The sequence below is a fragment of the Colossoma macropomum genome, unplaced genomic scaffold (genome assembly GCF_904425465.1).
Source record: "Colossoma macropomum unplaced genomic scaffold, Colossoma_macropomum, whole genome shotgun sequence".
Taxonomy (NCBI): Eukaryota; Metazoa; Chordata; class Actinopteri; order Characiformes; family Serrasalmidae; genus Colossoma; species Colossoma macropomum.
Genome location: NW_023494810.1, coordinates 19287169 through 19311746, shown reverse-complemented (window position 1 = coordinate 19311746; position 24578 = coordinate 19287169). Strand labels below are relative to the sequence as shown.

The 24578-nt window shown below is 37.4% G+C and overlaps 1 protein-coding gene across 5 annotated transcripts in view; it reads left to right on the top strand.

The window, feature by feature from the left end:
- The window catches only part of ndrg3a (ndrg family member 3a), an 82156-nt gene extending 60734 nt beyond the window's left edge, over nucleotides 1-21422 (top strand). For 2 of the 5 annotated variants that reach the window (XM_036559492.1, XM_036559493.1), the window contains exons 5-18: nucleotides 5650-5755; nucleotides 5843-5963; nucleotides 6112-6174; nucleotides 7004-7064; nucleotides 8194-8280; nucleotides 8598-8654; nucleotides 8744-8847; nucleotides 8986-9051; nucleotides 9131-9182; nucleotides 9513-9560; nucleotides 9788-9823; nucleotides 11774-11825; nucleotides 19202-19240; nucleotides 20553-21419. In XM_036559492.1, coding sequence (XP_036415385.1) covers nucleotides 5650-5755; nucleotides 5843-5963; nucleotides 6112-6174; nucleotides 7004-7064; nucleotides 8194-8280; nucleotides 8598-8654; nucleotides 8744-8847; nucleotides 8986-9051; nucleotides 9131-9182; nucleotides 9513-9560; nucleotides 9788-9823; nucleotides 11774-11825; nucleotides 19202-19240; nucleotides 20553-20722 — 1062 coding nt within the window. In that variant the 3' untranslated portion in view covers nucleotides 20723-21419. Of the gene's footprint in view, nucleotides 1-5649; nucleotides 5756-5842; nucleotides 5964-6111; nucleotides 6175-7003; nucleotides 7065-8193; nucleotides 8281-8597; nucleotides 8655-8743; nucleotides 8848-8985; nucleotides 9052-9130; nucleotides 9183-9512; nucleotides 9561-9787; nucleotides 9824-11773; nucleotides 11826-19201; nucleotides 19241-20552 lie in introns of all 5 variants that reach the window. The other 3 variants (XM_036559490.1, XM_036559494.1, XM_036559491.1) reach the window with 3 other exon arrangements.
- Nucleotides 21423-24578: the final 3156 nt, after the last annotated feature.

The following is a 24578-nucleotide window of genomic DNA, read 5'->3' as shown; positions in this document are numbered from 1 at the left end:
TATAAATTATAACCCCATTTCCAAAAAAGTTGAGACGCTGTGAAAATGTAAATAAAAAACAAAATGCATTGATATGCCTATCATATAAACCCTATATTTCATTGAAAATAGTACAAAGACAATATATAACATTATAAAACATTTTGAGAGATTTTATTGTTTTTTGATACGTATATGCCCATTTTGGATTTGATGCCAACAACACGTTCCAAAAAAGTTGGGACAGGGGCAACAAAAGGCTGGTAAAGTTGTGTAATGCTAAAAAAACACCTGGTGGTTAACTGGCAATATTAACATGATTGAGTATAAAAAGAGAGAAACATCCCAGAGAGTCTTTCAGAAGTAAAGATATGGAGGGGTTCACCGCTCTGTGAAAGACTGCATGATCAAATAGTGCAACAATTGAAGAATAACATTTCTCAAGAACTTTTGTGTTTCATCATATACAGTACATAATGTCATTGAAAGTCTCTTAGAAATCTCTGTATGCAAGGGACAAGGACAAAAACCTGTATTTGCTGGCAATGATTATTGGGCCCTGCATCGGCACTGCATTAAAATCAGACATGATTCTGTGGTGGAAATCACTGCATGGGCTCAGAAACACTTCTGAAAATTACTGTCTGTGAAAACAATTCGTAACTGCATCCACAAATGCAAGTTAAAACTCTAAAACGCAAAGAAGAAACCATATATAAACAGGATTGAGAAGCGCCGCCGCCTTCTCTGGGCCCGAGCTCATTTAAAATGGACTGAGGTGAAGTGGAAGTGTCCTGTGGTCCGACGAAAAATTTGAAATTCTTTTTGGAAATCATGGATGCTGTGTCTTCCAGGCCACTCAAGACCACTCAACTTGTGATCAGTGTACAGTTCAAAAGCCAATATTCATGACAGTATAGGGGTGCATTAGTGCGCACGGCATGGGTGACTGGCACATCTGTGAAGGCACCATTAATGCTGAATGATACATACATGTTTTGGCAACATATGCTACCATCCAGATGATGTGTTTTTCAGGGAAGGCATTGCATATTTCAGCAACACAATGCCAAACCACATTCTGCATTTATTACAACAGTATGGCTCCATTTTAAAAGAGTCTGGGTACTAACTGGCCTGCCTGCAGTCCAGATCTGTCACTCACTGAGAACATTTTGTGTATTATGAAATGAAAAATACCACAAATGAGACCCTGAACTGTTGAGCAGCTGAAATCTTATATCAAATAAGAACAGGAAAACATTTCAGTTTGAAAACTACAGCAGTTGGTCTCCTCAGTTCTCAAACGCTTACAAAGTGTAGTTAAAAGAAGAGGTGATGAAACACAGTGGTAAACATACCCCGTCCCAACTTTTTTGGAACGTGTTGTTGGCATCAAATTCAAAAGAGGCATATATTTTTCAAAAAACAATAACATTTCTCAGTTTCAACATTTGATATGTTGTCTTTGTAGTATTTTCCTTTAAAATATGGTTTACATGATTTGCATATCATTGCATTCTATTTTTATTTACATTCTGCACAGTGCCCCAACTTTTTGGAAATGGGGTTGTACAACACAGCTTGACATTTAATGAGCAAAATGTGCTCTGCACCATGAAAACCGTCTGACTCTGCTGATGTTTTGCTGGATAGCTTCAACTCAAAAATTGTAAGTGTTATAGATGAGATTGCACCAGTCAAAGCTAAAACTATGTCATGCCAACAGAAAGCACCTTGGAGGAATACTAATGCTAAAGAACATGTTTCACTCTTATCCTTATAAATTAAAAACTGCCATTGTGAAGCCTCTCTTAAAAAAAAATCTAGAAGCAACTCTATTGAGTAATTACAGACCGATTTGAAATCTACCTTTCTTTATTGAGAAAATTGTTCTCAAGCAACTTACTGGCTTTCTGTCCTTAAATAGCTGTCTGGACAAATTTCAGTCAGGTTTTCAACCTAATCATAGTACTGAAACGGCTCAAATTAACGTTATTAATGACATTTGCTTAAATACAGACTCTGGAAAAATATCTGTTCTATTACTGCTCGATCTCAGCGCTGCCATTGATACCATTGACCATAAAATTCTCATAGATAGACTTGAGAACTGGGTTGGGCTCTCAGGAACTGTCCTAAAATGGTTTAGTTTATCCTTGCAAGGAAGGGACTACTTTGTGGAAATTTAAATTAATATGTCTGAGAGAGTGCCATTGACCTGTGTTGTCCCCCAGCGTTCAATTCTTTGGCCACTTTGATTCAATTTATACATGCTGCCCCTTGGCCAAACACTATAAGACTATGGGATATCTTACCCCCGCTATGCAGATGATAAACAGATCTACTTGACCCTCTCCCCAAACAACTGTGGTCCTCTTGACTCGCTTTGTAAGTGCCTTGAGCACATTACTAACTGGATGGGACAAAACTTTTTGCAGTTCAACAAAGATAAAACAGAGATTAGTTTATTTGGGAATAACAATGAGAGGCCCAGACTAGCTGCCTAGCTGGATTCAAGAGCCCTAAAATTTAAGAACTAATGAACTCTGATCTTAGTTTTAGCAGTCATGTCAGAACAGTTACTAAATCAGCTTTTTATCATCTTAAGAATGTCAACAAGATCAGAGATTGTCTAACTAAAGCAGACCTGGAGAAACTTATCCATGCCGTTATTCCTAGCAACGTTGATTACTGTAATGGTCTCCTAACTGGACTCCCAAAAAAGACAAACAGCTTCAGATGATTCAAAATGCAGCTGCCAGAGTTCTCACTAGAAGTAAAAGAAAGGAACACATCACCCCCATTCTTAAATCCTTACACTGGCTAGTAGTCTGCTACAGAATAGACTTTAGGATACTATTACTGGTCTACAAGTCACACAATGGTGGAGGATTTATTTCATATGGAACCACTTGTCAGAAAGCATTAGAAGAGCCCTGACACTGGATGCTTTTAAATCCAGGCTCAAAACGTTCCTATTTGAACAGGTTTTCAGCATAGTTTAGCATTTCTAGACTCTTTTTCTCTGTAATGGCACTTATTTTTTTATTTTTAATTAGTTTTTTTTTTTTAACTATCCTAATTTAATTTCTAATTTCTCTTTTATGTGTATTGTTTTAATCATGTTTTAATTTCTATTCTCATTTATATTTTATATTTTAAAACAACTCTATTTTTAAACTGTATTTTCTCATTTGTAAAGCATTTTGAATGACAGCAGTGTATGAAAGGTGCTATGTAAATAAACTTGCCTTGCCTTGCCTTATGAGTGTACAAATATACTGATGACTTGCAATTTTGCACCCCAGCAAAAATATTTTTGCAGTAAGCATAACACTTAACACTGTTCACATGTGTTGAATACAGGATCCTAGGTATTTTCCTTCCCAAATAAATCTGGATATGACTTTATTCCAAACTAAAAATTTATTTTGTGGTACTTCTGCTGGCAGAGCCTGGAATAAGAACGTCTTTGGCAAAATATTAATTTTCTCTGCATTTATCTTACTGCTTAAATTAACTGAAGGAGTAAACCATACTTGAGTATCCTTTGTGATATTGAGATTTATATGATTGTAATTGGCCTCATAGAACTTTGTGATATAAAGTTAACTAGGACTTGAGAAACAACACTGAGTGCATTTAAATGCACTTAATAATCCGATAACTGCAGAAAATCAGATTTTTTAGTAATCCGATCAACACATTTACATGCTCTTGGGTAATCAAATTACAGGAAGCTTCAGGTCTACATGAGTCAGGCAGTATTCGGATTTCTGCTTTTTTTTTTTAAACATTGCGCCACTACTAGAAAATATGAAGATACATCATCTAGAAGATGAAGAATATTTAAATCCTTCATTTCGTGTTTGGTTTCAGCGCCTCTCCAAAAGTGTTTTGCTGCCATCTTGTGGCATTGCTGCTTGCTTATATCTGATACCGCTGATATCTGTTCTCGCGCATGCGCAGACTGAGAAATCTGATAGAACTAAGAGTACGAGTATGCATGCACTGAGAAATCTGATTCCTGAGCTAAAATCCAGCTGTCTTTATCGGATTTCTTAATTAGATTTCTAGATGGTGTTTACATGACCATGTAACTGCAGAAATCCAATTATGATCGGATTATTGAGTGCATGTAAATGCACCCAGTTTTGGTTATCCTAGATTTCTTTGATGTTGCTATGATAACATTGACCACGTAGTTCTGTTAGACTGTTGTAAAATTGGGTTGGCCTTTTTGTCTTAGTGTAGACTGGTTTCCCATCCTACCTAAGTGGTTGTGATTACTGTGTTTCACATGGTACTTACACAGTGAAGCACCCCATAGTATTTTGCTTTCTTTAGCATGCAGGCAATGTCTGGCTATAGCTGTCATTAGCATGTGGTAGTTTTTGTTTATTGAAAATGAAAAGAAATACTTTCATTTAAGAATTAAAGAACCACAGGGATGTCTGCAAACAGTATATTTTCTCTGCAATATCTCCAAGGTTTGTAACATTCTCTATACTGCTGATATTGAAAAATGTATACACTCTTTTGTAATAGTCTGCATAGTTGTTCTAAAAAGATGCTAAATAATTAAAATAGATTGCTCCAAAAACAGTTAAATGCTAAATGATGACATATGGTTGCACATTTATCCTTTCCCTGCTGGTCCTATATTCTGATCCATTTAGTATGCTAAGAAATCAGATAAATGATTTTTAGCATGGGTATTTCTCTGGGCCTGCTTATTCCGTTGTTATATACTGGCTCTGGCTTTGTCTATCTCTCTGTCTGTCTCTCTCTGTCTCTGTTTGAGAGTGTCTCATAACTGCCCACCTGCAGTGAAATTCTCTGGGATTTTAGACTGAGGAAGTGCAGCACATGGTACCCCTACTCTGTTTAATGCCATTGAGACTGAGTCTGTGACATTTAGAGGGTGGCGGCTGGGAAACGGGAATGAAAGGGAGAGACTTTGAGCCTTCAGAGAAGGCTCTGTGATTGGTCCTTGAAGATCTGCCCTGCATTTAGAGCTTTTCAGAAATATGGTTAGGATATTTTCTATACATAGTTTGTCTGGTGGCATGACTCACTCTGTGTGATTTACAATTTATTGCCACACCAACTCAGTGGTTAGGACCCTGCAATCAAAATAAAGCCATCAAAATTAGATAGATAACATAGCAAAGTACATCAAGTTAGTAGATAATTGCAGTACTTAAATTATACAATTATTTAATTGTATATAACGCATAATCCTTGAAATGTTGAATAAAACATCTAAGAATACCTTTTGGTGTGTAGTTTATAAGATTGAAATCGACATAGTGGTGTAAGTTATTATTGAATATTATTAATATAACCAGTGATTCTAATCTTAATGGTAGTGTAGGACACAAAAGACAAAGTTGCATTTAGCTCATGTGGAGTCTCATCTCAGGCTTTGAATTGATCCTGCAGGCATAAGGCTCAGTGTCTTGGGCAGATGTCCCTTATTAAACACTGACTGTTTCCAAGAACCAGCAGTACCACAGTGCAATGTCAACTGTTTTGCACATATAGTAGATTTAAAATGTACAAATCCCATAAGTAGAAATACACACAGAGGTGAGTTAGTATTTAGCGTTAAGGGTAAAATATGAAATGTTCCTTAATTGTGTCCTCTACTCTGTTTGATTTCAGGAGCATGACCTTGAGACTCCACATGGTGTCTTGCATGTGACCATGAGGGGCATTCCCAAAGGAAACCGCCCAGTGATCCTGACCTACCACGACATTGGACTCAACCGTATGTAGCACTGAATCCACAATTAAGCACTTAGGTGAAAACAAATTAGGATAACAAGCCTTGCCATATTCTGTTTATTTTGCTCAGATAAATCATGCTTCAACACACTGTTTAACTTTGAGGACATGCAAGAGATCACACAGCACTTTGCGGTAGTGCACGTCGATGCCCCTGGCCAGCAGGAGGCAGCGCCCCACTTCCCTGCTGGGTGAGTCACCTGCATGTTGGCCAGTCATCTCATGGCTGGTCCAGTACTTACTTATGTACATAAAATTACTTTTTGTTTTTGATTTGTTGCTCATGTTTTTCTTGTGTATGCGTGCTCCTCAAAAAACATGGTTCTCATATTTCCACAGGTACCAGTATCCCAGTATGGAGGAGCTTGCGGAGATGCTTCCCTCAGTGCTGACTCAGCTGAAGTGAGTAATGATGTACTTTGTCCGTCAGTCCATTAGTTCAGTTGTGGTATTAAACCCAATTATAATCAAACTGTTTTTAATTTTAATAATTGCAGTAACTATGTATGTGATTTTCAGACTTTTACGAAATCATGATAAGAGTAAATATCCTACTGCCAGAGTCCCCCTGCAAAGCTCATACCAGTGTAAGCACAATAAACAAGGTGTGTTTGGTAACTAGTTAGTTAGCTAGCTTGTGAAAACCATGGCAGAAGGATGCTGTAGTAGAAGTAGTAATAATAATAATGATAATAATGATACTTTTTATTTATATAGCACTTGTCGCATCTAACAGTGCTTTTAATAATTAATAATTAATAATAGGCAGTCAAATAAAACTTTGAATTACCATGGTTTAAATGAAATATCAGAACAAATACAACAATTAAAGTATCATCAAATGTTGAGTTGATCTTGTTTTAGCTGATTTTTGTGGTGTTATAAAGAAATATGTCAGATTCAGTAAAAAGGTTTAGCAGTATAATACCTTTGGTGATTTCACTGTGTATCAATGCCTTTTGAATATGTCTGGTAGTTTCATGATACTACTGAAAACTATCATCATTTTGATCACTAATATCTTGAAAGAAAATTCATATCATCCCATTCCTAATCACCACCAGTCACTGCACCACTCAGGCAGGGTTCTGCACAGGGCTCTATTTTGGACATTCATGGATTGATATGTTACTAGTTGATCAAGTTTGAATGTATGACATGCATCCCTATACGTTAACAAGTGTGTGTGAATATGTGTGTACGTGTGTGTGGTTCTGCAACTGTTTTGTAGGGTGTACAGCGTGATTGGTATTGGCGTTGGAGCGGGAGCATACATCTTAACCCGCTTTGCAGTGAGTCCTCTGACATCATCTACAAAGACATCATCTGATTTGCTGCCTGTCTTCGTCTTCTCAGCTCTGTTTCCCTTTTTGTGTTACCAACAATCTTTCAAATGTTCTTCCAACATCAGTTACCTCAGCTAAACTGGATTAAACTGGAATGATGCATTTAGAATTTATTTTTCTTAGAACAGCCTTAATTATTAAAGTAGATTTGAGGTTGTAGTAACACAGCCACACGTGTCACTTTACACTGTAAGAAATAAAGGTTCTGTGCAGGTACATTTTTCGTTCATCAAGGTACAAACAATGTAAATGTTCCCTAAAAGGTACAACAGTGGTTCTAAGATCCAGTTGTGAACCTTAAATAAGTTTTTCCCAAGTGAAAAGTATGTATTTGAACATTTTCATAACCTAATGTTTTAAAACAGAACAATAAAAAGCCTGGAGACGAGATGGGGTGTGTGGAGTCAATACAACTTAGAAAATATCATTTTAATGGATTATGGTACAATTATGTTCCCTGACTAAAGGTACTAAGATGTACCCTTGAGGGTCCCACCCCAGTGACAAGAGGGGTACTGCCCCAGTGACAGTTTCATATTTTTTTTTCTGAGAGTGTAGAGCCAAATCAAGGTGGAAATTGTCCAAAGAGCGTCATTGTTCTGTGCATGCACACACACACACACACACACACACACACACACACAAAACAATTTCTCTTTCTTTTTTGCACTTTCCCTAGCTTTCCCTTCTCTCTGTCTTTTCCTACCTCTTCCCTGTCTCTCACTTTCTATCTTTTTCTTACCCCTTTCTCTCTATCTGTCTCCCTCTTCTTTCTCTCTCTCTCTGTCACATCTTTTGCTTTCACTTCCTCCCTCTCTATTCCCTGTGTTGTGTGGCCTTGTCTGGTTTCATGTGCTATGCTGTGGTTCCATCATCTCTGCACACTGTGCTGAAATATTAATGTAGCTTGTCAGGAGCAGTAGCACTACGGTCTGAGAAGAGATGTTGTGAGCTTTGCTGTATAAACTCTGCGTTTAATGATGACCATCTGCCCACTTCCTTGACTGTATACAGTTTTTAATCACCTTTACTCTGTCTACCTCATTAAAACTAAACTGGGCTCTGCCTTTTGCAGCTCAACCATCCATCCCTGGTGGAGGGCTTGGTTTTGATTAATGTTAACCCATGTGCTGAGGGCTGGATTGACTGGGCTGCTTCTAAGGTGGGTGGCAATGTTAGGGCGGGCAAAATGACGATGTACGTTAACATCATCATGATATATACATCACAATAACTTTTTCTGAGTAGATCATGAGTATTGTCACTGCTTACGTTATATTCATGTTGGGATTTGGGTTGGGTTCAAATTTCATGTTTGTGTTCTCACAGCCTGCATCCCAATTTCAACAGATTTACCCTCCATTAGCCCTTGCTTTAGTTTTAATACTTACTTCTTACTTTCTACTTCATTACCCTTTAATCTGGCATATTGGAGTCACTCACTCATGAATTTAGCAGTGATGATCCATTCTTTTTTAGATCTCTGGATGGACCAGCACCCTGGTGGACATTGTTATGGCTCATCACTTCAGCACTGTAAGTATTTTAATTTCTCTGTGCCTGAAGTAGCCATTTTTTAAATTCCCTGATGACTGAAAATTGCGTTGACTCGTGTGATGTGCCAGGAGGAGCTAACGGAGAACAAGGAGCTGATCCAGACCTACCGGCTACACATTGCTCAGGACATCAGTCAGGATAATTTGTCCCTCTTCTGTGGATCCTACAATGCGTAAGGCCTTCCGGGCACAAATAAACCACTTTATTGAAATCTACTTAAATGTAATTACTGGTTACTTATCTTGCAAGTATAAGCTATATTGCCTGGTACTAGTCTGTGAAGGTGCCTTTTGTTGATTTTGGTTCCTAGGCGCCGGGATCTGGGAATTGAGAGGCCTGTTGTTGGTCTTAATGAAGATACAATGAACACATTGCGGTATGTTCAAACTTTAATTTATTATTTAGTTCGTAGAAGCTTATTGTTTTAATCACTCTTTTTGACTCTTTTGGCATAGATGTCCTGCTCTGCTGGTGGTAGGAGACACTTCTCCTGCAGTAGAGGCTGTGGTGAGTATTTACTGAAAAGCATGGTTTTTAAAACGTATTCTGGTGCAGATTACTGATTAATGTAATACTGTCATCCAATCCTGTAATCATCATATTTCATAATGCATCTGTAATCTGTTTTTATGCATTTTTCTGTAATGGTTACAGAATATTTTTTGGATACTTATTACGTTACACCGTTACATGTATTCTGTTACTGCCCAAGTCTGATGAAAATATGGATAAGTTGTTGGTGTCTTGGAAGTTTTTCTGAAAAATGTTTTAATATAACTTGCTCAAACAGAAGCTTATACATTGCTAATGCTGTACAACATTGATTTCATATTATAGGTTGAGTGCAACTCCAGGTTAAATCCAACAAAAACTACACTTTTGAAGGTGGGATTTCTTTTAAAGTATTTTGCTATATTGTGCTACATTAGTTTATTAAACATTGGCTTTTGTTTGCTTACATTTTCCCATGATATTGCTTCAATTTATTCACCCAGCTTTGCCAGCTCCCTATAGTCATATGATGATTATGACTGTCATATGATGATCTCCACTGTTTGCTCTCCCTTGCCCTTCTCTTGATGTCTTTGTGTCACAATGTGATTGTCTCTCAGATGGCAGACTGTGGTGGCTTGCCTCAGGTTGTTCAGGTAAGTCATGATATAAATAATAGAAGTCTAATGTTTCATGCACTTTTAGCAGATAGAACACAAATGACAGTGAGTTCTTAGAAAGGCCTCTATTTATTATATTATAAAAACTGTTGAGGAGGGACCTTAAAAACCAAATGTTTGACAGTTTTTGTACACACTGACATTGATATGGTAAGCAATAGGTTATTACAAACAAATATTTCAAAATCCCTGGAAAGCAGTACAGTTTTTGACATGAATTGCCAGAGTTGTTTAAATCAATGAACTGAATATTTCTACAGTCTTCATCTTTCAAGGCTACCTAATCCTGGTGCTGGAGATCTACCAGCCTTCAGCGTTTAGCTCCAGGTCTTATATCACACCTGATCCAGTTAATAGATGGCTTCAGAGACATCTGAAAATTGGACACAGGGATGTTGGATCTGAGCTCTCTAGGGTGGTGGATCTCCAGGACCAGAATTGGTCCTCTGGGTTCTACAGCAATGACCTGTTTCCCTATGATTGCACCATAATGCTTCATTTTCATTTAAAATAACTAACATTTTCTAAGCTAAATGTTCCAAGCCTCTGGACTGTGTACAAGGGGTTGGTTTCTGAACTTGTCCCATTTTTTACTGCTTATGAGTTTGCATGTCTGTATTTGATAGTTGTGAAATTATTAGTCTCACGATTAAATTTTACAATGTCTGCTGCTGATTGTAAAACATACTGAATAATATCTGTGTATAATGTGTGTAATATATACAATTATATAATATAGATATTTTGAGTAATTAAGGCATTTATTTGGCCCTAAAAAAAAATTCTAGAATTGCCAGCATGTACAGTTGTATGCAAAAGTTCGGATGCCCATTACATCAGTATTCAGTAACACCCCTGTTGTCAGAAATAACAGCTTGCAAATCCTTTTTGTAGCCAGCTGGGAGTTTTTATATTCTTGTTTTAGAAATTTTCACCTGCTCTTCTATACAGAATGTTTCTAGTTCTGGGCCGTCTTGCATGCACAGTGTGATTAAGATCTAGCCACAGATTCAGGAGACCCCGAGGGCCATTCCAAAAGCGTTATCTTGTGTTTCTTTAAGTAGTTCATGGTGGATTCTAGTGTTTTATGTCCCATCATTGTCCTGAAGCCATATTCTTTTCAGCATCAGTTTTTGACTGATTGCTTGCTGACTGCTACCTTTGCTGTTTGTGGCCAAAAAGTTCCATTTCTACTTCAGTTCACAGCACATTTCCAAAATGATTATCTAGCTGTTGTTTTGCATACTTCAGTCATTGACTTTCATGATGAGGTCACGTGAGATTTATTTCTGATGACTCTTCCATGCACATCGTGCTTGTACAGGCAACTCTGCACAATAGAACGGTGCAACACCACTCCTGTGTGAGCTGAAAGCACTATGATGTCTTTTATTGTCTTCTCCTGCTTCATAGGCATAAACTGGCTTAATTTTCAGATTCTCAGCCAGCTGCTTACATAAGCATGGTTGTTGAGTGTTAGCACAAGAATTGAAGAGAGAACTTATTATGCCCTGGATTTGTCATTGGCTGATAATTCCTAATGGCAATTTTACTTAACCTAACCAGTCCTAACAAACCAAATAAAGGCCCAACAAGTTTATTAACATTTGCGGCTGTAAAACTGGAAGGGTATTTAGACTTTCGCACATGCATATTACTGTGTTATTTTTTTTTTATTTTTAAGTGAATCAAATATAAAATACCTGGGCATTTCCATTTGCATATAAATGTTATTTCTTAAACAGTTGGCTGCAGAGGTTCCACTTCAAAAATCAACAAAACATGTCATTTGGCTAGGGCTGCCATATAAGTCAAACCAAGAAAGTAGCACAGGCTGACCCAGAAGGGTCTACAATCTTTCTCATCTTATCTGGTTATGTAGCTTGTAGTACATAAAACATTTAATTGTGTTCTTGTTCTCCACAGCCTGGCAAACTAGCTGAAGCTTTTAAGTATTTTGTCCAGGGAATGGGATACAGTAAGTACATTGGTTTCAAATGTTCAAATTTTCCCAAACTCTTTTAAAACACAGTACATATTTTTGTAGTTTTTTCATTTGTTCTGTATTGCAATCTATCTACATTTATTTGGTAAATAATAGTTATTCATTCAGTTTTTCTTCATTTCAAGTCACTAGCTAATCCAGTTGCACTGTGACTAATCAGTTTTTTATTGAGGCGAATGAGAGTGGCAGCATGAAGAGCGTGCACAAACACACACACACACACATACATACATAGACAAATATGCACACACACTCTGCATGTAGCTCATGAGTGTTTTGATTGCTTATTGTTCCTGATTGCGTCAGGGGGAAATAACAAATTCTGCTAAATTAGCTTTCCTTTCAGCAGCAGTGCTTTGCTGTCTGCCTTTGCCAGATACCCCAGTAAAGCAACTAACAAGTAAGCCGGTCAGGGCTCTATGTGAACAGATGTTGCATTTGTCACTCAGCTCACAAAGATTTAGCTCGTCCTTTTTAAAGCTACGGTCTATCTCATCTCTGTAGTGTTGTGTCTGTCAGAAAGGACATTTACTGTACATTATGTAGGCTGTGCATTCATGTTAGAAATTCATGTCTTGTTCTCTGACTCTTCGTAGGCTCTGTCTTCATATTTGTGAAGATGCTATTGCCCCTGCTATTTTAATAGCCAGCAAGACCAGCTTATTTGTTGGTTGTTAAGATACAGTGTATAATAGATTCTGCCAACATGAAATACAATGACCTACAAACCCAGTTTCAAAAACGTTGGGACAGTATGTGAAATGCAAATAAAAAACAGAAAGCAGTGATATGTAAATCTACTTTGACTTGTATAAAAACAGTACAAAAACAAGACAGTTAATGTTTTATCATCTTTGTTTTTGTACATATACCCTTGATTCTGAAATTGATATCTGCAACATATTCCAAAAACGTTAGGGTAGAGACAGTTTAAGACTAGGAACATTATTAAATATTCAGAAAACACTTTAAAAACAGTGCCTAGCCATACAAGGAGCATCCAGGAAAGGCCTATTCTTCTATGAGCAAGGACTGGGCAAGGCTTGTCACTTTTGCCAAAAAATCCTTTAAAAAATCCTTCTGCAGTGCATAATATTATTCAAAGTTTCAGGGAATCCATAAAAATCTCAGGCCAAAAACCACAACTGAAAGCCTGTGACCTTCAATCCCTTGGATGGTACTGCATAAAAAACTGGCATGCTTCTGTGATGGATATCACTGCATGGGCTTGGGAATACTTTAACAGTTGTCACTAAACACTGTTCATTGCTGCATCTGCAAATGCAAATTAAGACTGTGCTGTGCACTGTGGAAGCCAAATATCATTTGTCCAGAAACACTGCTGACTTCTCTGGGCTTGAGCACATTTGAAATGAACTAAATGCACAGGGGAAATGTGTATTATGGTCTGACAAGTCAACTTTTTAGATTGTTTATGAAAATAATGAGATTGTTACCAGCATAAAATTTAAAAGCCAGGGTCAATAGTGGTGTGGGGATGTATTAGTGCCTATGGCATGGGTAACTTGCACATCTCTGAGAGCACCACAAAAAAATTATACACATTTTGGAGCAACATATGTTGCCTTTTGTATGCTGTCTTTTATAGGGACACCCATGCTATTTCAACATGACAGCACCAAGAAACATTCTGCATGTGCTACCACAGCATAGCTGCATATAGGGCTGCCAGAACCACAGGGCATTTGATCCATTACTTTCTGATTGAGTTCAGATTGTTTACATCATAAAGAAATTAAACTACACAGAGCGCTAAATAATCTTATTTACACCTTATCATTTCATGTGTTTTGAGTGTCAGGATTATATTAGATAAGGCCAAGCCACATAAATATGCAAGTATAAAGGCACCCAAGAGGCATTTAAAACAGATACAAATCTGACTGCTCAAACCACTTCAGGAGGTTGTCCGAGACACATTTGAGCCACATGCTGGGCACGTGATCTGGGTCTGCAAAGAAGATAATCATGGAGGACACACAATGTTGGGAACATGATGAAATGAAATGCTTAATAGCAAAAAGAACAGATACTGCTGTGCAAAACAAACTGCAGAGGGACCATGCAATATTTGAAGAAATATGTAAATAGCTCTCGGAGAGCGGCTTCCGCATAATGAGCATATTTGCATATTCTGTCCCACCCAGCAACCATATTTCAGTCTATCTAAACGGAGACACATTTGACTACTAAATGTAAATGCATGTGGCTCAAATCTTATTAGGATTCAGTCCACACACATGAAGTGACCAGGTGTCGCAACCAAAATGTTAAGAAGAGCCATTCTGTCCTTTCAACAAAAATGAAACCACCTTGGAAGCCACAACATTTTAGGTCCTTTTTACCATCTTGGCTGTAAATATGTCTCAGTATGTGCTAATGTACTAGTATAGGCTAACAAATATGATCAAAAACGCAGACTTACTTTGCTCTGCTTTTACCTTTAGGTCAGCTGTAGCCGCTTTTCTCGCACCTCAATCAGGAAACTTTTCAGTGAATTTCTTGTAAAATGTCTCTCAACGTTTGACTTTTTACGAGGCTGAAGACAGCTTCTCTTTCTCCTGCTTCTTGTTCAAATTCTCCCGTTCCACCTTAAATGGCGCAGCAGTTACAAAATGCGTTGCTGTGTGACCAGCAGTCTGCGCACTGATCTTCAGCGTTTAAGGTTGGTGAATTAGCAGTTATACATTAACTCCAGTGTTTAAGACCATTTATTGTGAAAACTGTGTTAGAACTGTGTTATAACAATTTTACAGCAAAGGAGGATTATGTTATTTTACCTAAAATCTAGTTCTGTTGTGGAGCCACAACAGCTCTGCAGCAGTGGAGAGATGATTCAGGCCTGATTCTCACCCCAAACAGAGTCTGGGTCACTGATGAGAATTTTGAGGCTAAAGTGTTGCTGAAGTTTAACAAAGGACTCTGAATGTCATGTCTGTACATATCTTCCTGAAATGTTTAAATTGGAGCAGTTTTATTTTAACAGTTGACAATGCTTTGCACAAAATTGTTTGGTATGTATACGGTTGTTTTTGTTGATTTTTGTTAGGAAAACCTGGAATGATTGACTTTGCCGTTACTTAGTCTTTAATCTTTGGTTGTGTAAGCTTGATTGTTAGTTACACTTAAACTTACTTTTTGGTGATCTTTTTGTATATTTGCGGCTTTTCAATTGTATGTTTCTTTCTGGCACATGATTAAATACAGTGTCTTGTTCACACTTACAGTTGTGCTTGTTTGGTGTGTCAGGTGGAAATACACCAACATTCTGACAATCATGCTTTGAAAGTAGCTAAAAAGTAGCGCACTACTTTTCAAAAAATTACTTTTTAGCTATTTTTTTGAAAAGTAGTGCACTACTTTATTGGACGGAAGGCAGGATACACCCTGGACAGGTCGCCAGTCCATCGCAGCCAAAATTTGTAGCTAGCTACAATTTTGGCTGCGATGGACTGGCGACCTGTCCAGGGTGTATCCTGCCTTCTGTCCAATGAGAGCTGGGATAGGCTCCAGCACCCCCCATGACCTAGAAGGATAAGCGGTTTAGATGATGTGTGTGTGTGTGTGTGTGTGTGTGTGTGTGTGTGTGTGTGTGTGTACAAATTTTGGGAAAGTAGCTATAAAGTAGCTAACTACTTATTTTTCAGTAGCTATCCCAACTCTGACCTGGTGCTGACGTATTGAACTTTTTCTTTAGCTCGGTAAACACTACCTGTATTCAGGTCTGTCCTGAAGAACTAGTTCACAAGGGATTTCAACACCAGAGCATGTTTTTCTCCATGCACATGCTTGCTTTAGCAGTTTACCCTTTACAAATATTTGTATCGTTCCTGCAGCTTGAGCTGCTGCTAATAACATAATACAAAAAAAAACAAAACAGCGAAGATATGTGTTTGATTTGGACATATCAGGATCATGGCACATTTTTGGCAAAATATCAGTGACCTGACAGCTTACATTCAAAGTGACAAACCAATCATAAACAAGGACATATCAAGTATGATTTATTACTATTGCTATGAATTAGTATTGCTATGATTGTGATCCACTTTTTCTATTTTTGTCTATTTTTGACAGTTATGATATGACAGTTTATGTGAAATATGACTTGCTTCCCATCAAAATTGGTGCATACTTTAGAAAATAAACTGGGTTTGAAAACAGCCCGATGTTCTTCAGAAAGTAGAGTTTACTGTCTGAGGCTGAACCTAGTGAAGCAGGGTCAAAACAAAAACAAACTCTTTTCATGAATTAAAGGCGGTTTTAGTCAGTTCGAAAATGTGTGGTGCATTATAAAGCGTAAAATATAACAATGAAGGCCCCATACAGTTGCACAGCTGATGACCTGTGTGAATGAGGAATGAAAAAAAAAATCTGCTTTCAAAGCTGGATCAGTTGGTCTCTTCAGCCCACAAACATTTATTAAGTGCTATTAAAAGTAAAGGTGATGCAACACAGTAGTAAACATGGTCCTGTCCCAAAAACCATCCCAACAGTTTTTTTAAACATGTTATAGGCATCATATTTGGAATAAGAGTATATTTACAAAAAAAGTTCATAAGCATCAATTATCAAGTATTCAGGGGCAATTCTAGGATCAGAGCATTAGGGATGCTGAACACCCAATGAGACAATCCCCCTGTGTCTTTTTTAACAATTTAAAGTAATTTTCGACTACCAATCCTGGAAAGACTCCAACAAATCTGAGAAAACTTTCTTAAATGCTGAGCCTGTGAGCCACGAAGTCTTCACTTGGTTTACCAAGTACTACAAATGAAATTGTATTACAAGTAAAAGATAATGAGGGATAAACAAGTAAAAAATAAATAAATATGCAAAGATCTCAGATTAACAGTTACTGTTTTGCTGGCCACTACTCACTGTATTTCTCTTTTCTCACCTGGTTCTTCCTGCTCTTGCACTCTCTCCTTCTTTCCTTCTCCATCCTTCTCTCTCCCCCTTTACACCGACAATCATGCACAAATCAATTGTGTTCAACGACAAAATGACATAAATAGAAATAAATACTAACAAATAAGCCAGACTAATAGAGTGTTAGTGACATAAATAAATGAAGGAGGCTGGGGAAAATACACATTTGATAACAGGATATCATAGTTTGGGTATTTGAAATCATTGTGGATTCTACTGCAATGAGCGTGGGCAAACAGAAGCTGCTGTGGCATTATAACTGTGTGGTTTTTACTAACGTTAACTGTCAACTTTCTCACCCCGTTCTTACTGTCCATGCTGCTGTCTCCCCCTCCCTCTCTTTTCCTCTCTCTCTCTTCGTGCTGCCAAACAGTTGACAAATAAACAAACAATGAGTATTTTTATCTAAAAGGAGAACATACGTAGATCCATATCAATTTATAGCATTTTTTCTCATTGAATATTGAGCTGCTGTCGGCTAGGGCGACCAGATGAGAATGAGTGAAATTCAGGACAGGAGAGTTGGGGTGAGTACATGTCAGAAGAAGAATAATTTAGATTCATATCAGACACACAATTTCTAAAAATCTGTTATCAATATTATGATGACCATTTACAGACTCTGAGGTTATGATAGAGACACACAAACTATTACGCACAGGTGACACGTGTGTTACTTTTAAACATCTTTTTAGCAGATGAGAAGATAATAAAACTGTTGGGTGCACAAACCCATTTTTAGATATTTTTTTATCAAAAATTCCTCCCACAGTAGCAGCTGCATTCTCCATTGTCTCGATAAGTTGATACAACACACAGACAGCCCTCCTTTTAGCCTGTTTATATTATCTATTACTGTAGCTAAATTAGTCACTTTTTTAAGAAAAACAAGTTTCACGACAACTACTCAAAACTCAGGACTGTTCTGAATTTTTCAGGGCATCTGGTCACACTACTGTGGGCACTGATTCAAATCATTTTGACCTTACACTTTCACCTGAACCTGGCTCTTTTCTCTGGAAAAACAGTCGAATATCCATGGCTGACTGGCCACACACACACACAGGACAAGTTAGGAATCAGGCATCATGTATTTATCATTCTATAACATTAATTAGCTGATACACATACAGACAGTACTGGTCTAGCACCTTGGCTTTAATATCAACATATACAACCAATGGCACAACAGCTAGTTTCCCTCACTCAAATTTACACAGTGGACAGTGGTTGTTTGGGCTGCAACATTAGCTAGCTTCCCTCACTCAAATTTACACAGTGGACAGTGGTTGTTTGGCCTGCAACATTAGCTAGCTTCCCTCACTCAAATTTACACAGTGGACAGTGGTCGTTTGGCCTGCAATATTAGCTAGCTTCCCTCACTCAAATTTACACAGTGGACAGGGTTGTTTGACCTGCAACATTAGCTTGCTAGATAAAAAGTCAGATAGCTAACTCCTACCTAACAATAACAACATAAAGAGTGATCTGTAATTTAATGCAGCAAAAATGAGGACTGCTGCTAATGATTGTAATGTGTTGGTGCTGAATGATAAAGAAATCCTTGTCTGCGTTACTTACTCTCCAGTAAGTCTCCAGTACTCCACCACACCCCAGACAATCAAACTGTAACTGGCATTAGCGTGTGTGTGTTTGTGTGTGTGTACTGTAAGACTTCAAGGAGAGCAGGACAGGGGAAGGGTAGGAGAGAGAAAGTGGATCAGAACATTTGCTTACATTGGAACATTTGGTTCCTCACCTTTTTGGAATTGGGTTTGTATTACCTCTCAAAAAAGACACTGACTTTTTGGAAAAAGGATTGAAGAAAATGAAACATTGCATCTGATGTACATTCTCTAACAAATAAACCTGATGTGGGCATTTATTACCTTCCAACCAGCTGATTTAAAATAAAATATTATTCTAGGTGTTGTATTTATTCCCAGATAATATTTCAGCTAAGTTCAACTGTTCTGTTAGGATTTACATTAATAGCTTTGAATTTTTCTTGGTTGCCTGAATAAAATTGAAGGTTTTGCTTTACTATGCGAGCTGACATGTAGTGACCCAGCTTCCATTCGTTGTTAGCCATGTTAGCATATTTGGTAGAGCAATTCCTTTAACACAACTAGGTCTTGCACAATGTTGACTATAGAGAATAAATGCCAGGCTGTCATTCTATAGAGGTCAGCTATACCATCTACCCAGCCAGTAAAATATCTACATAAGGTGTAAGATTCAGAACAGAATGAATATGCTAACAATTTTTTTTTTTTTATGGCAAGTGGAGTAAACCACACATGAACCACTGTCTCAGAGATACACACAGAATAGTCAAATTAAGAAGTGTATCTCAATGCAATTTCCCTATCTCTCTTCTCTCACTTTGCACACAGTTCCCTATGTTCTGCTCAGCCACTTGAGCAATGAATCAGGTAACATGCCTCTGAGCCATCAGATTTTGATAGCTGTGTTAGCTTCCCATCTGCCTCTTTGGTTCATTTTTATGCTTAGGGTTATGTGTGTCTGCTTGTATCTATTATCAGATGTGGGTCGCAACTAGTTATGTTTATTCACTTACTATATCAGTATTTTATTAGTATTTTCAAATAATAATGTTTCTACTTCAACTCAAGCATATTTGTGAGGAGAGTAATCCACCTTTTACTTAGTTACATTGTAGTCATTAAAATTTGGTTGTGTTTAATTTAAATTGTTACATTTGTGCCTAACACACTTCATTTCCTATACTGATAGATGTTCATGGGGCAGCACTTAGAGATTTATGGTTATGGGGATCAGGGGGGTGTCATAAATGACAGTCATGAATTTTTAATGTAGCAAGAGGTATAAAAGTAGAGTGAAAGAACATTTAATGTTGGGGGTAAAGCTCTCTTAAAACAGGCCTTGTAATGTCCCTGGTCTTAAGTTTTTTTATCTGTTACTAATTGTTTTTTGGAAAGGTTATTCTACTTGAGTCATTATTTTACTGTTTTCTTGAGTCTGGGTTTAGGGTCCTCTACCCACCTCTTGTTTTCTTGTCTATTTGATATTTTATTGTAATGGTAATAAAATAGCAATTTTTCACAGATTTATTCACTTTATTAATTTGTGATCACTTGATTGTGAGTTAAGTTGTTATTTTGATTTCTGACATTTATTTATATAAATCATTTATGTACATTGTTTGTCTCATGTTGCTTTTTGACAGTGTCAGTTTGCTTTATTAGTTTGCATGGTGCTGTGATCTTGTTAAAGTCAATCTGAAGTCACAATTTACTTTTTTTTTGTTAGTACAAGTGGCTGATGATGGACAATTCATCATATATTTAAAAAGATACAATTCTTGTTTTACTGTAATCTTTCATCAAATTGAAATGACTTTTGCTCACTTGAAATGTCTTCTCATTTTTGCCACAACACTGTACACTAGCGAGCGAGGAAAATAATATTAACCATTAATCCCTTCCATCTATCCCTTCCATCACTCATATCTATCATTGTGCAAAAATGCTTAGCTAGCTCAGAGAGCCTCCCTAGTATCAAGTTTTACTAATATAAATATGTCATGAAACGGGAGGTAAATGCATCATTTTTGATTCATGTTGACTTTAACAAGAACTTTCCATGATATATAAGCAGCATATTTAAAAATGTGTATATAACAGTGCTGTAAGGTAAGCCTATGTGCCATATAGTTTTTCCTTCTTGTTTGTTTCCTTTATCTGTCTCATCTTTGACTTTCAGTGCCAGCTGCTGGTATGACCCGTCTTGCCCACTCCCGCACCACCTCCTCATCCAGCATCGCCTTCATGGACAGTAACCACATGCGCAATTTCAACAGCCGTCTAGACAGCCCCAGCACAGGAGCTCTGGACAATCAGGCTCAACCACAAACCATGGAAGTGTCCTGCTAGGCAGAACCCTCTGTCTTGAGTCTCTGCTGTTTGTGTCCACCCCTAATTAATGTGTTTATGTTAGTATAATGCTAAGGCAAAGGGAGGTGGTAATGAATTGTGAGATACTGTAGGTGTGTAAACATATGTTTGTGTGTTAGTGATGCATCGATCCAATACTCAGGATCAGATCGGCACCGATACTTCTTAAGTGAATTGGATATGAGACATACATATCCGATACACATTTGGTACCGTCTCTCATAGCCACGGCTGCTCTTCACTCAAAGGGCATAGTTCCAAAATGTGACAAACATCAAAAAATAACCTTACATGCAAACTTCTTTGTTTAGAAAATTAAATTAACAAGCGGGAATTCTGCCATGGTTGTTCCTCTAAGCTGTAGTGCATCGTAATAAAATCCCTGTGCATAACTTTTTCCGTATAATGCATCAGCTTTGCGAGCAAAAACTATTTCATACCTTTGCATTATCATCAATTCCATGCAGACTACAGTTAAATTAATGTGGTTAAATATTAAATGAGTAATAAGGGTGCCTTGCTGCTCGTCTTGTTAGGGTCAAGACAAAACAAGCAGCATGACTAGATATGAACAGAGAGGTGTTTTATGCTTGATACAGCTGCCAGTAGTAGCACAGTAACTTGTTGCATCTCTAGTATGTGTGTGTGTGTGTGTATATATATATATATATATATATATATATATATATGCCCTGCGATGGACTGGCGACCTGTCCAGGGTGTATCCTGCCTTCCGCCCAATGACAGCTGGGATAGGCTCCAGCACCCCACCGTGACCCAGAAGGATAAGCGGTTTAGATGATGCATGCATGCATGCATATATATATATATATATATACACACACACACACACACACACACCATGTTCCAAATTATTATGCAGAATGCAGTTCTTAAACAACATTCAATGGGTCATAATGACATAATTTCAAACAGAAATATGTCACATTTGCTGCATGGACAGATACTTTTGTCAAAAAATAAAAACAAGTTACATTAAAAACTATATTTACAGGTCAAGTTACATTTGGATATATGAGCCGTTCTTTGAGACAACTTTAACAACTCTCTCATCCATTGAACTTCTAAGTCCATGTTTAGTTAGTTGAGGATGCCAGTATTGCCTCCGAAGAGCTGATGTTTCCAGGTATATTGACACCCACCCTTATAGATCTTCCTTTTAAGGATGCTCCACAGGTTCTCAACAGGATTGAGGTCAGAGGATGAGAAATCATTTTTCTCCCTTTATACCCATATCAGCCAAGGAGTCGATGGTATTTTTTGATGCATAGGATGGTGCATTGTCCTGCATGAAAATTATTTTATTTCGGAAGGCATGGTTCTTCTTTTTATAATATGGCAGAAAATGGTTGGTTAGGAGTTCTGCATATCTTGTAGAGGTCATTTTAACACCCTCAGGGACCCTAAAGTGACCAACCATCTCACTTACCAATATTCCAGCCCAAATCATCACTCCTCTTCCTGACCTCGCAGTCTTGTTGGAACAGAGTGGCCATTCACCAACCATCTGGAACTCCATCCATCTGGACCATCTAGTGTAGTGAATAAAACTGTTTGAAGACTAGTCTTCATGTATTTGTGAGCCCACTGCAAACGTTTCCCTTTGTGAACTTTGCTTAGGGGTGGCCAAAATACAAGTCTGTGGAGCATCCTACATTGAGGTTCTTGAGACTCCAGAGACACCAGCAGCTTCAAATACTTGTTTGCTGCTCAACAGTGATGTTTGTAGAGCTGCCCTTTAATACAATTAATTTGTCTGACAGAATCTTTCCTTAATAAGCCTTTATCTGACTGTATTCGCCTATGCTCTGTATTACACATATCTTTTAACCGTTTGATGATCTCTCTTCAATTTTTGTGAAATATCAGTTGTTTTCATGCTTTTTGAAAAGACATTGCACTATTTCACACTTTGTCTTCAGAAAGTCAATCTTGATGTACGTTTCCCTGACAAATTAATTCACAAACCTGTCTGAGCTTGATACCAGTTATCTAGAAAGATATGAGAAATAAAGCAAGAAAAATTAAGTATTTGCCGTATGTATTATCAGCATACAAAGTGTCTTCCACTTATACTACATCAGGCATGTGTAACATCATCACTTTGACTCCTTGGTTCTCTCTAGTTTGATCTTAATGTCTTTAAATTATATGTAGTGGTTTTTAGATCTTTCAGTAACGAAACAGCTACTTTCTTTGCTCCCCTCTTCATTCCAATGAAACACACTCACAGTCAAGTACATGCATTAAAAAATGTACAACTGTTACACATACGTAGCATATTTAGAGTTTTTAAGCAATGTTCTGTCATCTGTGATCATTTCCACGCGCAAGTCTTGTGTGACTGTTTCACTTGTCGTCTAGTAACCTGAAGAACCTGCTGTGAATAATATTTAGTAGCCTGTTATCTGTCATACTATTGTTAGATCAACCAAACACATTACATTTTTTTTTTAAAGCTGTTAAGTATGTGTTTCTACTAGCAAAAAGCCCTGTGTCAGCTGTTCCAGTTACTTAAATCTAACAGTGAAACTACTGGGGCAGTTTAAAGATGACTGATAAATTACACAGCTGGATATCATTTTTATTATATGTTTTTGTCACATAGCCATCAATGGAATAATTTTTAAAAGATTTTTAAAGATGCTGCTGTGGCAAATCAGTTTACTGCATTAGTCTCCTTTATTAGATCACCAGTCTTGTTTTATTTTTAGGTTTGAAACAATTTTCACAATGTACACACAAAATAAGCAACATTCATTTATGCACAACTGTGAAATTGAGTATGACGTGTGAAAATCTGCAGATTCCGATCACTTATATCTAGTAAATAAAACTATTGTGTTCTCATTAATCATACATAGCAAACATGTGAACAGTGGTTCCTGAGATAATCATACAAATTGTGCTCTATAACGTCCTAGAACGCTATGCATCCCAATAAGGTCCCCAGAGTTTTTCAAATATACACCATCTTTCCACTGTAGATTTGGTTCCTTGCTGCCTTACCTTTGGTGTTTTTAATTTCATCTGACGATGACCACCAAAAAACTGCTTCTCTTGATGTTGAGGGCATTACTGGCCCTTATTCAGAAATCAGCTAGAGAGGAAAAAACAAATCCTTTAGTTCTAAGGCTTGCTGCTCCAGTTATTGTAAAGCTTCTTCCAATGTGTGGAAATCCGCTTATTCCATTACATTAAACATCTAATTTTAACCATACAGACTAATTCTGAAATTGAAACTGATTAGAAAACAAATCAACTCCTAAAAAGAAAACTCATTTTTAAAGAATCAGCTTGAATAACCTCTTTTAGTAAACTGTCTAGAGCACCCATCAGTGAGGATTCAAAGAAGAAAGTACCATCACTACTACAGACACAGGGAAACACTAATTTTTTGTATTGATCTTTCAAAACATTTGTCGCAGTTGATCACTGTGCAAAGATTATACAGTGTTGACTATAAAATGCTGCTGAAGGGTTTTGGAATTACAATTCTAATAGGCAGCAATGTATTGCTTAAAGTAACTTTAAGTCTGTATCTCTGACAGGCAGGTGTCTCACAAAGCTTAATTCTGGGTGCAGTTGTTTGGCATTGTCTCCTCTGGAGTTGTTCATGTTCAGGGCTAACAAAATATCTAGGAGGTGATTCTAGATATGCCTGACAAAAAAAAAAACAAAAAAAAAGCCAGAAAAGCATGCAATTGAGAGGCTAACATTGACTAATTCAGAGACTGTTAAAAACAATAGGTATTCCAGAATGAAAATTTTGGCACACAAAGATCATACCACTTACAAATAGCAAATGAACTGC